Here is a 14,906-nt window from a genome sequence, read left to right as displayed (position 1 = left end):
CAAACTGCAGACCCTTTGGTTAGCAGCCACAGCACTTAACCACTATGCCACCAGGGTTTCCATATTCTCGTTAGACGGTGCTAAATGGGGGGAGAAAGTTCAACCTTCCACCACCCAACCACACACTCTGAAGATCTCTTGTGGTATGCTAGATTATACCGGATACCAAGTACTTAGCTGGATGAGAACCAACAATGGCATTAATTCCAAGGTTTAGAGAGATTTCATTTTCTTGTCCAGTTTTCAAGTGTCTGCTATTCCCTAGTATCATGCAAGGTAATTTCTGGAAACAATGTTTAATAGAACATAATGTTCAAATAAGGTTTCAAAGAAAACAAGGTTTAAACTGCCATCCACTTCTGAAAAGTATTCCACAGTAAAACCTAGACTCAGACAATGGGCTATCTACCCCACCAAACTTCAATTATTTCGCTATGAGTATCAAATAATATTATAGTTTGTCTATCGTAGCTTGTCTATACTATTTCAAATCCCCTTCACTTGCATCTTCTCACACCTATAGATGACAGCTCATTGTAAACAAAATGCCACCCTTGGACTTAGAAGTAATCAGAGAGGAATACCATATTTTTACACAAATGACATGCATGTTTTTTTTTCTGCAAACTACGTAACCCACCCCATGTTATTTTCATAAGCACATTATACCAATTTTTTTTTTTCCGTTACTAACTTCAAATTTTTTTTTTTTTCTGTTCAGTAGATTTAATGTTACTGGGATAAAACTGATCCCACGGAAAGTTCACTTAAGGAAGACTCTCAATGAGATGGGTTAACACAGTGGCTATGATACTGGGCTCAAACATAGCAAAGATTCTGAGAACGGCGCAGGACCGGACACTGTTTCATTCTGTTGTACACAGGGTCACTGAGGCAGAAATGCCTCAACGGCACCTAAAAACAACAGCATTTTCCTAAATCAAGTGCAACCAGTAGTGAACTGAACGGGCTCGTAATGGGAATGGGGCACCATTTTGAAACCAAAGAATATAAATGAGGCCAAAATTCACTTCTAGAAATGTCACAAGACATGCAGGTTATATGCATGGGCACACTATGCCAGAATTTTTTTTATATAATTTTGTCATTTCCTAGCATTATGCGTGTGTTATTTATGTGGGTGTGCTATTTGCAAAAAATACAGTACCCCTGTCTTTTCAGCACCAAAATCACCAATGACCTCTTTTTTTAAAATACTTTCCTCCTGTCTTCATGAAATTTTTCTGTTCACGTTAAAGGACAGTCCCTTGTGCTCTGGATCCCATCCCCTCTTATCTACAAAAGGATTTCACTCCTGCATTTTCTTCCTTTTTCCTTCTTTGAAAAATGAAAAACATATAGGAAAAAATAGCGTCAGGAACACACAGTCATCATTAATTTCACTCCCTCTAGAGTCTGTTGATATGCAACACTTGAAGCACTCACTCATCTATGCCAAGAAATTTGGAAGAGAGCTACCTGACCAACTGACTGAAAGAGATCCATATTTGTACCCATTCCAAAGAAAGATGCTCCAACAAAATGTGGAAAGTACTCAACAATATCATTAATATCACACACAAGTAAAATTTTGCTGAAGATAATTCACAGATAGTTGCAGCAGTACACTGAAGGGAACTGCCAGAAATTCAAGGCAGGTTCAGAAGAGCACGTGGAAAAAGGGATATCATGCTGATGTCAGATGGATCCTGGCTGAATGCAGAGAATACCAGAAAGATGTTTACCTGTGTTTTACTGACTACCGCAAATGCATTCGACTGTGTGGATCATAACAAATTATGGGTAACACTGCAAAGAACGGGAATTCTAGAACACTTAATTGTGCTCATATGGAACCTGTACATAGACCAAGAGGAAGTCGTTTGAACAGAACGAGGGGATACTACATTGTTTAAAATCTGGCAAGGTGTGCATCAGGGTTGTATCTTTCACCATACTTATTCAATATGTATGCTCAGCAAATAATCTTGAAAAACTGAACTATATGAAGAAGAACGCAGCATCAGGATTGGAGGAAGACTCTCTGGGATATGCAGATGACACAACCAAAGAGAACTTGAAGTACTTGTTGATGAAGATCAAAGACCACAGCCTTCAGTAAGGAGTACACCTCAACATAAGGAAAAAAATCCCCACAACTGGACCAATGAGCAACATCATGAGAAAGAGAGAAAATAATGACATTGTCAAAAATTTTATTTTACTCGGATCTGCAATCAATGCCCATAGAAGCAGCAGTCAAGAAATAAAGCAACATATTGCATTAAGCAAATCTGCTGCAGAAGACCTCTTTTGAGCATTAAAAAGCAAAGATGTTACTTTTAGAACTAAGGTGTGCCTGCCCCAAGCCATCATATTTTCAACCGCCTCATATGTATGTGAAAGCTGGACAATGACTAAGGAAGACCCAAGAAAAATGGATGCATCTGAATTATGGTGTTGGCAAATATTGAACATACCATGGACTGCCAAAACAAACAAATCTGTCTTGGAAGAAGTGCAGCCAGAATGCTCCTTAGGAGGGAGGATGGTGAGACTTCATATCACATGTTTTGGATATACTGGGAGGGACTAGTCCCTGGAGAAGGACATCATGCTTGGTAGAGGGTCAGCGAAAAACAGTAAGACCCTCAACGAGGTGAACTGACACTGTGGCTGCCACAGTAGGCTCAAACATATCAAGGATTATGAGGATGGGGCAGGACCAGGCAGTGTTTTGTTCTGTTGTACATAGGGTGGCTATGAGTTGGCACTGACTGGACAGCACCTAACAACATGCATAGAAAGCAATTAAGAAACACTTCCACACCATGCAATGTTTTCCTGAGTGTCACAAAGTAGCACATGCATTCATTATTATGAATCTTTGTATTTAACTCAAGTTTTTAATAGTCGATGGCATTGGATTGATATGATGGATTATGGCAGTCCGTTCTTAAGTACAAGTTGTCCACAAGTCAGTCATTAGTAACCTGGGAACTGCCTGTATCCAGAAGCAATCTACTTATCAGCTCTATCTCTGCTGCCTTTATTCTCGCATTAAGTCCACTCGAGGTTTCTTGCTTCTACTCTTGCCTCTATATCCACTCTCCATCCAACAGTGATCTTTTCCAAATGGATATTAGATCATGTCATTCCTTGCCTTAACTGCCTCGTCCCCCATGGTTCCCACTGCTCTCAGAATCAAATCCAAATTCTTCACCCTGATTTCACAAAGCTCTACATTATTTGATCTTTGCTGCTCCCTTCAACCTCATCTTGTACCACTTTCTCCTTGGTTCACTACACTCCAAACACATCAGCTTTTCTCTTCCCCAAGCACATCGAGCTTGTTCCTTTCTTTGCTTCTTGCACCGATTCCACCACTAGGCAGGTTTTAATCCAAACTTCACACGCCTTTTCAGGTCTTACCTCAGAGAGGACTTTCCTGACCACCCAATCTAACTTTCTAGTCACTCTCTCATGTTACCCAATTTTAAGTCTCTACATAGCACTTATCTTTTTTTCTTGTTTGTTCTGTAATGGAAGCTCCTATAAGACTTTTATCTTGTACCTAACCAGAATTATTGTTGTCCTTAGGTGCTGCTAAGTCAGTTCCAATTCATAGTGACCCTATGTAGAACAGAATGAAACACTGCCTGGTCCTCTGCCATCCTCATGATGGTTGCTACTACATTTAAGCCCATTGTGGCAGCCACTGTGTCAATCCATCTCATTAAGTCTTCCTTTTTCACTGACCCTCTACTTTACCAGCCATGATGTCCTTCTCCAGGGACCAGTCCCCCGATAACATGCCTGTCTTAGTTATCTAGTGCTGCTATATGAGAAATACCACAAGTTGACGGCTTTAACAAACAGTAGTTTCTTTTCTCATAGTTTAAGAGTCTAGAAGCCCAAATTCAGAGTGCCAGCTCCAGGGCAAGGCTTTCTCTGTCAGCTCTGGGAGAAAGTCCTTGTCATCAATCTTCCCCTCGTCTAGGACCTTCTCAGCACAGGGACCCTGGGTCCAAAGGACGTGCTCCACTCCTGGATCTTTTTGCTTGGTGATAATGAGGCCCCTCTCCTCTCTGCTTGATTCTTTTATATTTCAAAGAGACTGACTTAAGATACAACCTAATCCTATAGCATCCTACCTTGTTAACGTAACTGCCTCTAATCCTGCCTTATTAACTTCACAGAGATTAGGATTTATAACAAACAAGATAATCACATCAGATCACAAAATGGTGAACAACCACACAATACTGGGACTCATGGCCTAGCCACGTGGACCCACATTTTTGGGGGACACAATTCAACCCGTAACCATGTCCAAAGTACCTGAGACTAAGTCTCGCTGTCCTCGTTTCTAAGGTGCACTCTCACTGTACTTCTTCTAAGACAGATTTGTTATTCTTGCACCCTCTTGTTGCCATCAAATCAATTCTGACTCATAACGACCCTACAGGACGCAGTAAAACTGCCCACAGGGTTTGCAAGGAGCAATTGGTGGATTCAAACTGCCAAACTTTATAGTTAGTAGCCAATCTCTTAACCACTGCACCACCAGATAGCCCTTCTTCTGGCAGTCCAATGGTATATTCGATATTCTTCGCCAACACCAATATTCAGAATGCCTCCTGGCAAATGTGGGTGCTCATTTACTGAAACAATGAATGGATATATGAATGAATGGTATCAGACACTTGTTAAATAATCCAAGTCTAAACTAGGAACACCAAACAATCTCTTCCAAGGGATCAAAGCGAATGGACTTCCCCAGCTTCCTACCACTAGAAAACTAAAATTACACTTTGACGTAGGGCCTGATTCCACTAAAAAAACAATAGAAAAGGTAGCTGTGACTGAAAGCAAATGAGCCATCTCTGTAAAATGATTAGATCTGAAACCTTACCCCCAGAGTTTATCAACAGCTTTCAATTCCCCAGAGTAAACCCAGCACTGACAACAGATTTAGTATCTATTTATTTATTTCTTAGTGCAAGGGGAGGGAAATCATCATAAAAACTCATCTGCTTGGCTCACAGGTCGGTTTTTGGCTTTCCCCTCCTCTAAGCAAGCAAGGTTGTGTCATCCACATAATGCAGGTTAACGAGTCTTCCTCCAGTCCTGATGCCCCATTCTTCCTCATATTGTCCAGCTTCTCGTATTATTTGGTCAGCATACAGACTGAATAGGTATGGTGAAAGAATACAACCCTGACCCACACTTTTCTGACTAAACCAATCAGTATTCCTTTGTTCTGTCCAAACAACTGCCTCTTGACCTATGTAAAGGTTCCTCATGAGCACAATTAAGTGTTCTGGGATTCCCACTCTTCGCAATATTATCCATAATTTGTTATGATCCACACAGTTGAATGCCTTTGCATAGTCAATAAAGCACAGGTAAACATCCTTCTGGTATTCTCTGCTTTCAGCCAGGATCCACCTGACATCAGCAATGATATCCCTGGTTCCACGTCCTCTTCTGAAACCAGCCTGAATTTCTGGCAGTTCCCTGTCGATATACTGCTGCAGCCGTTTTTGAATGATCTTCACCAAAATTTTGCTTGCGTGTGATATTAATGATATTGTTCTATAATTTCAACATTCGGTTGGATCACCTTTCTTGGGAATAGGCATAAATATGGATCTCTTCCAGTCAGTTGGCCAGGAAGCTGTCTTCCATATTTCTTGGCATAGACGAGTGAGCCCCTCCAGCGCTGCATCTGTTTGTTGAAACACCCCAATTGATATTCCATCAATTCCTGGAGCCTTGTTTTTTGCCAATGCTTTCAGAGCATCTTGGACTTCTTCTTTCAGTACCATCGGTTCCTGATCATATGCCACCTCTTGAAATGGTTGAACAAAGACTAATTCTTTTTGGTATAATGACTCTGTGTATTCCTTCCATCTTCCTTAGATGCTTCCTGAGTCGTTTAATATTTTCCGTATAGAATCTTTCTCTATTGCAACTCCAGGCTTGAATTTTTTCTTCAGTTCAGCTTGAGAAACGCCAAGCGTGTTGTTCCCTTTTGGGGCATCAGGATTGGAGGAAGACTCGTTAACAACCCGCGTTATACAGATGACACAACCTTGCTTGCTAAAAGTGAAAAGGGCTTGAACCGCTTACTAATGAAGATCAAAGACCACAGCCTTCAGTATGAATTGCATCTCAACATAAAGAAAACAAAAATCCTCACAACTGGATCAATGAGCAACATCATGATAACTAGAGAAAAGATTGAAGTCGTCAAGGATTTCATTTTACTTGGATCCACAATCACTGGCTATGGAAGCAGCAGTTAAGAAATCAAGACACACTGCATTGGGTAAATGTGCTGCAAAGAACCTCTTTAAAGTGCTGAAGAGCAAAGATGTTACTCTGAAGACTAAGGTGCGCCTGAACCAAGCCATGGTATTTTCAATCACATCATACGCATGTGAAAGCTGGACAGTGAATAAGGAAGACCGAAGAATTATTGACGCCTCTGAACTGCGGTGTTGGCAAAGAATACTGAATATACCATGGGCTGCCAAGAGAACGAACGAATCTGCCTTGGAAGAAGTACAACCAGAATGCTCCTTAGAAGCAAGGATGGCGATACTGCGTCTTACATACTTGGGACATGTTGTCAGGAGGCATCAGTCCCTGGAGAAGAACATCATGCTTGGCAAAGTACAGGGTCAGCGGAAAAAAGGAAGACCCTCAACGAGGTGGACTGACACAGTGGCTGCAACAATGAGCTCAAGCATAACAATTGTTAAGGATGGAGCAGGACCGGGCAGTGTTTCGTTCTGTTGTGCATAAGGTCACTATGAGTCAGAACAGACTCGACGGCACCTACAACAACAACAACTCCTCTGAGCAGTTAACAGTAAGTCATTCCAACGATGTTACTATAATGCTTACGGAATGAACTTTAAAAATCTCACCAACTTTCATGATATGGCAAAAATATTTATTAAAATACATTTTTTTTCCAAGTTTCAACTTTACTGGGAAGAGTCACTCTTTCATCTTGGATTAATGAGATAGCAAGTACTGTAAACAGACTATAAAGCAGGAATAAAAATTAAAAAACCCTCCTAAAAAGTAGTCCCCATATTATTTAATAGCACAGTGAACAATAAAGGATTATTCACAGTCTTGGAGAATTCAAATTGGCATCTTAGGTGATGGTTTTTCCTTTTGGTTCAAGACCAGAATAGTCAGGTTACCACCGCATGTTTTAAGAGGTAGAATGTATGTTTTCCACTAGTCCACCATTTACTGGTCAGCCTGCCCTCAACAGATCTCATGCCTCGGCCCATCTGCCTTCGGTGATGGTCAGAAGTTCCCTATGCCCCAGGCAGCAAGGCTTCTTGCTGATCTCTACTTAAGATCCATGAATCGGATATCCATGATGAGAAGGAAGTTCTTAGGCAGCGGGCGGGGGGCTGGAGAGAGGACAGTAAACACTTGATGCTCTAGGTCCACACTGGTTACCACGATGAAGCCAGCAACACTTGTCTCTGAAAGGTTCTCCTCTGTGCCCTCAGCAGTGCTAACGCTCAGGAGGTGGTGCACCATATCTCGGCCAGGGGTGACAGGTACTAGCTTGAGTTGATTATCCTCCTGAGACATGCCTAGAGGCAAACAGGAGTCTGGGATGGTGGGGGCCCCGACTTTGTATATTTTTACATCTGAAAACTTGACATTGAATGCATGGGGGTAGAAACAGCCTCGGAATCCATAGAAATACTCACGGATCCGTTCATCCCGACATTCCCGCCGGAAGTCCTTGGAGCGCTCAACCACACCCCCTGATTTAGGGAGGAGCACAGTACGTACAAAGTGGGGCAGGTCCCGTTTCAGTTCGTTATACAGCCGTTCTTGATCCAGAACCACAACCACATCTACCTCAAAAGCTGAGGCTGCGTGCACCAGGGCATGGTAGCCAGAGCCCTTGACCCAGCCACAGGTGTTAATGACACAGCCACTCACGGAGGCCCTCCTGTTCACCTCACACCTTTGGTTGAACACATCTGCCAGACGAGATGTAATCTGCAGAAGAAAGGACCAAGGTGAGAAAAAAAAAAAGCAAAAAACATTTTTCATGGTTGCAATTTTACCGACATAATGTGGATTGTTTCAATTTCTACTTTATGTTGCTTCTTCAACCTCCTATCTTATATCCCAAGTGGAAATAATTTAATCAATTGCTAAAATACCAAACCTATTACCATGGAGACGACCTCACATTACAGAATAGAAATGCTCCATATGGTTTTCTTGGCTGTAATCGTTACAGAAGCAGATCTCCAGGCCTTCCTTCCACAGTATGGCTGGGTAGGTTTAAACTGCCAACCTTTAGATTAGTAATCAAGCAGGAACCGTTTGTGCCACCCAGAGACCTTTACTAAGAATAGGTCTATAGAACCATTCCCAACGCCAACTCCTCAGACAGGGGCTGGACTGGACTATAGGATAGAGAAAGATACTGGTGAGGAGTGAGGTTCTTGGATCAAGTAGACACGAGACTATGTGGGCAGCACCTGTCTGGAGGGGAGATGAGAAGGCAGAGGGCGTCAGAAGCTGCCTGAATGGACACGAAAGTAGACAGTGGAGAGAAGTGTGCTGTCTCATTACCAGGAGAGCAACCGGGAGTATACAGCAAGGTGTATATAAATTTTTGTATGAGAGACTGACTTGATTTGTAAACTTTCACTTAAAGCACACAAAAATTAAAAAGAATAGGTCTACAGAAATGTTTAACAGTCTGAGAGTGGCTTACATGTGAAACGGCCTTTTCTGAAACCATCTAGCAGTAATTCCAGTCAAGACGAAGCAAAGAGATAGCTACAGACACTTTTTAACAAGCAGACAAATTTTCTCTGCTTCCTATCCTGATACCAACCCTTCCCTCTACCCCATCATGGTTCTGGCTCTGACCTTATTATAAAGCTTGATGTTGGTGCCGGGTGTGGTGGAGCCAAAATGATAGACCAGAGGGGCCTGGATAGAGAAGCCCTCTTCAACATCCGCTGGCCGCTCAATGTAGAGGGCCCCCATGGTGCCAGGGATGGACACAGAGCCCTGGCCCACATCCAGCTCCACGTAAGTCGGGCGGCGCCCCAAACGCACTGCATAGTTGAGCAGTAGGCGGCACACTGTGGACTTGCCCACATCAGTGGGGCCCACTACCATTACTCGGGGGCCTCGCTCTTCTTCCTTCTCTGCCTGCCTCCGCATCTGCTCCAAGGCTGTGTGAGTGTTGAGGTAAAGCAGCATAGGGGTGTCCTTGGAGACATAAGCCACCTCAGTGCGGCCGCTCAGCTGCACAGAGCAGCCATGCCAGGTGAAAACAGCCACCTTGGCACCAGCGTCAAAGGTGAATTTCTTGTTTCGGGTCAGCTCTGTGCCAAAGATTTCTGCCATGCCGGCCAGTAGCTCCAACTGAACTGACTGAGATGCCTCCACCTCAAAGCGAAGTTCTGTTTCTCGCTCTAGTTCAAATTTAGTTGTTGGCTTCTTGTCATCATTGGCCTCCTCTCCCATCTTTTGTGTGTAGCTGCTGTGCCTGAAACACAAATATCAGATCTACACATATGATAGGCCCCCATTCAAAATCTTCCAACAGATATTCCCTTTATCTTATATTTGTTTGTTGTCTTTCTCCCCCCGCCACTAGAAAACAAGGATTAGGCATTTTTCTTTGCTGTCGTACCTCTAGTGGCTAGAACTGCACCCGTTGCTGTCGAGTCAATTCTGACTCATAGCAGCCCTACCGGACACGGGAGAACTTCTCCACAGGGTTTCCAAGGAGTGGTTTGTGGATTCGAACTGCCGACCTTTTGGTTAGCAGACGTAGCTCGCTGTAGCTCTTAACCACTGCGCCATCAGGGCTCCTGACAAACCACAGACACCTCAGTAAATACAATGACTGAATAAATGACCCATATAGAAAAGGAAAACTATTCTACAGATTGGCAGAGGGCTTGAATACATCACCTTCATCGCTCTACTGGGGTACTGCAGGTTTGAGAATAGAAGACAACAAATGCCCACTCCTCACCCATCCTCGTCACAAGGAAGGGCGTCCGCAACCCGGATGCAAAGCAAAGGATACCGGGTTTGGCTTTACAAAACACTCTAAGGCCCGGCTCCGTAACTACAGGCAGTGTCTTTGGAGAAATCACAACTTCTCCGAATCTTTCCTAGGCTGTGAACTGGAAGCACTTACACTTCCTCACACACAGTGCTGTTCTGGGATTAATACGAATTGTAGGAGGAAAAAAGCACTGAGTAAACTTCCACTGGAAACCCTGGTGGCGTAGTGGTTAAGCGCTACAGCTGGTAACCTAAAGGTAAGCAGTTCAAATCCGCCAGGTGCTTCTTGGAAACTCTATGGGGCAGATCTACTCTGTCCTATAGGGTCGCTATCAGTCGGAATCGACTCGACGGCAACGGGTTTGGTTTTTTTTTTTTAAACTTCCACTGCCCAGAAAACGTCAAGAATTCTTTCCAATCCCAGACCGCAGCTCTAGGTCCAGCATTCGTCCCGGCCTCCGCGGCGGCGACGTTTGCCTTTCTGAGCTTATTTTCTCACCTGCACGTCCTCGAGCCCGAGCCTAAACCGGTAAACGGGAAGCTATCACAGGTAGAATTTAAACCCAGCCGGAAAGCTCGCTCACCTAGACCCACGCCGGAAACAAGGGCCCTTCCGCACTTGCGCAGTGGAAGTAGACGCGGTCGCGCGACGCCGCTTGGTAACCTAATGCCGGAACAGCCATGAGCAGCCCACTTAGCGCAGACACTCGGCCTTCTGGGAGTTGTAGTTAAAGGATTGTTTTGATCGTGACTCAAAGTGGGCGGGGCCTCAGCAATCATTGTTTGCAAAGCGGGCGAGCGGGGATTGGGGGCGTGGCGGTTACGCGGCGATCGGCTGACCAGACAACGAACTTGGAGGCGCTGCTGTTGCGGGCTCTAGTCCCTGAGTTCCGGCTCGCCTCTCGCGGGGGAAGAGTTAGTGAGGCCGACAAGGGAGCGCACACACTTTAGGGGTCCCACAGTGGTCTGTTTGCTTGAACCGCAGGCCAGAAAGAGGGGAAATTAGAAAAACTCCGTTTGGGCACGAGGGAACCGAGGGATAGGGCAACGTGGAGGGAAACAGTGTGCCAGAAGCTAAGCTGACGTGTCATCCCTTACCTGGCACAGTGCTTGGCACATACAGAGCATTCAAAACTACACTTTTTTACAAAAGAATAAATAAATTTCCAGGAGATTCCTTTCAGTTCTCATTAAGTCCCTCATTATTCAACAACTTTCTCCCACTGAGCGGGATATTTTGTTAAGAGACTTTCCTTCCCTAAAACCCTGACAGATGAAAAGGTCAGTCATCTACTCCGCAGCCCACAGGGTCGACTACGTATATATAATCACTTGCTCGTCGCGTGCTTTTGGGCAAATCACAGGCTTTAACGATCAGAAAGCCGGTTTCTTGTCTGTAAAATGGCGATAATAAAAGTACCCAACCTGTTAGGGTTGTTCTGAAGATCGAAAAAGATGACGCAAGCAAAGCACTAAGCGCAATGTCTGTCACGTAGAAAGCATCTAATGTTAGCTATTAAGTTTTTGTTATAGCCTTGGGGGGAGCAGTGACGGGATATAATAATGCCATCCATTTGTACAGTACATTTTTCAAAGCCCTTTTTTCACCCTGTAAAAGTTGGCTTTATTCTCTGCAATTTCAGAATCGGAAGGAAACTAAGGTGAAGGGACTTGCCCAAACTTTCACAGTAACTAGGTGAGCTAGGATCGGGGTTTTGGAGTCCAAGTCCAGTTATTATAATAATAACAAACACGTAAATAGTACTAGGTGCAAGGCACTGTCCTATGGACTTTACAGATGTAAGTTCATTTAATCTTCGTAAGAATCCTCGGAGGTAGGTACTATAATTATTATCCCCTCTTTACAGGTGAGTTCTTTTTTCAGTCCAGCTCACATGGTTAATCCCTACTGAGGAACCTGGAAAGATTTACTGGTTTGCTTTTCTCTTGCTTGCCCTACCTTAGCACTCACTTTCCAAGCAGTGCAGCCCTCACTTCTCACTTCTCTGTTTTCTTTGAGAGTCTGCTTTAGTTATTTCACTTATTCATCATGCATGCATTCCTTCTCCAATTAATTATTTAAAAAAAAACATTGTCATCAGAACTGCATTTGAGAGCAGTGATGGTTCAGTGGTAGAACTCTCACCTTCTATGTGGGAGACCTGGGTTCGATTCCTAGTCAATGCACCTCATGCACAGCCACGGCTCATCTGTCAGTGGAGGTTTGCATGTTGCTGTGATGCTGAACAGGTTTCAGTGGAGCTTCCACACCAAGACTAGGAAGAAAGTCCTGGCCATCTAATTCTGAAAACCGGACAATAATGAAAATCCTATGGATAATAACAGTGGATCCTATTGTACATGGGGTTGCCATGAGTTGGGGGCAGACTTCACAGCACTTAACAGGAACAACAATCTTTCAAATACTCAGTTCAGGTTTTCCCTTTGCAAATTATTCCCTTAGTGATCTCATCTTCTCCTATTTCCGTGCAATGCATCTCCCAGATCTGTTTCTCTTCACCTCCCCCACTCTGTCCCTTTGCTTGAGGCAATTTCTCTCAATTATCTGAAGGTCATCTTTATTTGGATATAGTATGATCATCTCTAGCTGAAGTTAGGGAGAAGAACATCCTTCCTTTTTTAGACTCCTCCATTTTGGTTCTTAAATACAGAAGTCAGGCACAGCCTAAAAAGCTTCTGTGCTTGCCTCCCCTCTCCTTTACTCACTTTCAATCTTTCACCGAGCACTCTTATCATCGCCATCCCAACCGTAAATAATAATACCATTTTCCTATGTCCTTCTCATTCTCCCCTTCCTGCTAAATCCTTCATCATCTTCTTCCCGAGCTGACTTAAATTCACTGGTATCTCTTTTGCTTCCAAACTTCCAATCTGTGCCCTGAAAGCTACTCACCTTTCTTTTCCCACTTCCCATTGTTCTCCTCAAATTCCTCCTCCACTTACATTTCCTATCCCATCGGTTGCCCAGACAAGAACATTTCTGTCTTCTTTCTTTACCCAGCTCTCCCTCTGGTACCATGCCTCAAGATACCCAACCAAAAAAAACCAAACCCAGTGCCAGCGAGTCAATTCCCACTCATAGTGACCCTATAGGACAGAGTAGAACTGCCCCATAGAGTTTCCAAGGAGCGCCTGGCAAATTCGAACTGCAGACCCGTTGGTTAGCCGTCGTAGCACTTAACCACTACACCACCAGTGTTTCCTCAAGATGCCCACTTTGTGTTTTTCAGAATTTACCTTAAACCCTGGAATCTTCCCTGATTAAATATTCAGAATTTCTCTTTTTTATTACCAGTTAGCAATGCCTCCCATTACAAACTCCCTTAACTTTTTGCCCCTCCTTGCAAGTAAAAAACAAAACACACAGAAGCACTTCACTTTCTGAATGTTAGCCTCTGAAATATTCTGAAACAAATGAAATTTAACTAGAAACTGATAGAAAGATGGCAGCACAAAACATGTAATTTCTTTTTTTTGGTGTCTGTCTCTCAAGATATGAGAATCTAATAGTAAATCTCTGGGTTTGGGGCTAATAAGCTGAGAATGGGAAACTCTGGTGGTGTAGCGGTTAAGTGCTACAGCTGCTAATCAAGAGGTTGGCGGTTCAAATCCACCGGGCACTCACAGTTCTACTCTGCCTTATAGGATTGCAAGGTCACTGTGAGTTGGAATCGACTCTGCAGCAATCGGTTTTTTGTTTGTTTGTTTTTTTGAGAATGCTGGTTTTATTTTGTTTTGGGTTTTTGTGTGTGTGTGTGTTTGCTCGGTAGCTTTTATTATTATTATGATCATTATCATTTTTTTCGTGAACAAACATGTAACAAAATTTGCCGTTTTAACCATTTTTAAATGTAGAATTCAGTGACATTATATTCACAATGTTGTGCAGCCATCGCTACTATTTGTATCTGAAACATTTTCAGCACCCCACACAGAAACTCTGTCCCCATTAAGCATTAACTCCCCATCTCCGCCTTCCCCCCAGCCTGTGGTAACTACTAATCTACTTTCTGCTTCGATGCATTTGCCTGTTGTAGATATTCCATGTAAGTGGGATCATACAATATTTGTCTTTTTGTGTCTGGCTTCTTTTACTTAGCATGTTTCAAGACCCATCCATTGTCACAGCATGTGTTAGAATTTCATTTCTTTTTATGGCTGAATAATATTTCACTGTATGTATATACCACATTTGTTTATCCATTCATCTGTTGATGGACATTTGGGTTGTTGCCACCTTTTGGCTATTGTGAATAATGCCACAATGAACATTGGTGTACAAGGCTTTGTTTGAGGAGGATGCAATTTAGAAACGATGGCTACTATTTACTAGGGAGAAGTGGTGGGTGGTTCAGTGGCAGAATTCTTGCTTTCTATGCAGGAGACCTGGGTTCACTTCCCGCCTGGCCAGCGCACCTCCTGCGCAGCCACTATCCACATGTCATTGGGGGCTTAGGTGTTGCTATGATGCTGAACATGTTTCAGTGGAGCTTCCAGACTAAGGCTGACTGGGAAGAAAGACCTGGCAACCTCCTTCCAAAAATCAGCCAGTGAAAACCCCATGGATCACAACAGTGGATCCTCAACTCATCACGGGGATGGCATAGGATCAGGGAGCGTTTAGTTCCATGTGCATGGGGGGAGCCAACTCAACGGCAGCCAACAACAACACTGTTTACTAAGTAGTACCTATCATGTGCCAGGCACATTTTAGGCATTTACATGTTATCTCAGTTTAACCTCACATTTTTATGAGGTAAATATTATTTGTTTCATTTAACAGAAGAGGA

General features: G+C 43.5%; 1 protein-coding gene and 1 non-coding gene across 4 annotated transcripts; one reads left to right on the top strand and one right to left on the bottom strand.

Moving 5' to 3' along the window:
- Window positions 1–5,024: 5,024 nt before the first annotated feature.
- Window positions 5,025–10,701, bottom strand: CLP1 (cleavage factor polyribonucleotide kinase subunit 1). Of its 3 annotated transcripts, none has more exons than XM_049891992.1 (3): window positions 10,595–10,701; window positions 8,938–9,585; window positions 5,025–8,049 (listed from the first exon to the last, which is right to left on the bottom strand). In XM_049891992.1, exons 2-3 carry the CDS (start codon window positions 9,541–9,543, stop codon window positions 7,378–7,380), a joined length of 1,278 nt encoding a protein of 425 aa, XP_049747949.1. In that variant the 5' UTR covers window positions 9,544–9,585; window positions 10,595–10,701; the 3' UTR covers window positions 5,025–7,377. The 3 variants fall into 3 exon arrangements, with proteins under 3 accessions (XP_049747949.1, XP_049747950.1, XP_049747947.1); XM_049891993.1 differs by lacking the exon at window positions 10,595–10,701 and adding an exon at window positions 9,713–9,981 and having other exon boundaries at window positions 8,938–9,565; XM_049891990.1 differs by having other exon boundaries at window positions 5,026–8,049; window positions 8,938–9,565.
- Window positions 10,702–12,211: 1,510 nt separating this feature from the next.
- TRNAR-UCU (transfer RNA arginine (anticodon UCU)) lies at window positions 12,212–12,282 on the top strand. Its single transcript has one exon. It is a non-coding gene; the product is annotated as a tRNA-Arg (tRNA).
- Window positions 12,283–14,906: the final 2,624 nt, after the last annotated feature.

The sequence above is a fragment of the Elephas maximus genome, chromosome 7, assembly GCF_024166365.1.
Source record: "Elephas maximus indicus isolate mEleMax1 chromosome 7, mEleMax1 primary haplotype, whole genome shotgun sequence".
Taxonomy (NCBI): domain Eukaryota; kingdom Metazoa; phylum Chordata; class Mammalia; order Proboscidea; family Elephantidae; genus Elephas; species Elephas maximus.
This window is presented reverse-complemented; position numbering and strand designations above follow the sequence as displayed.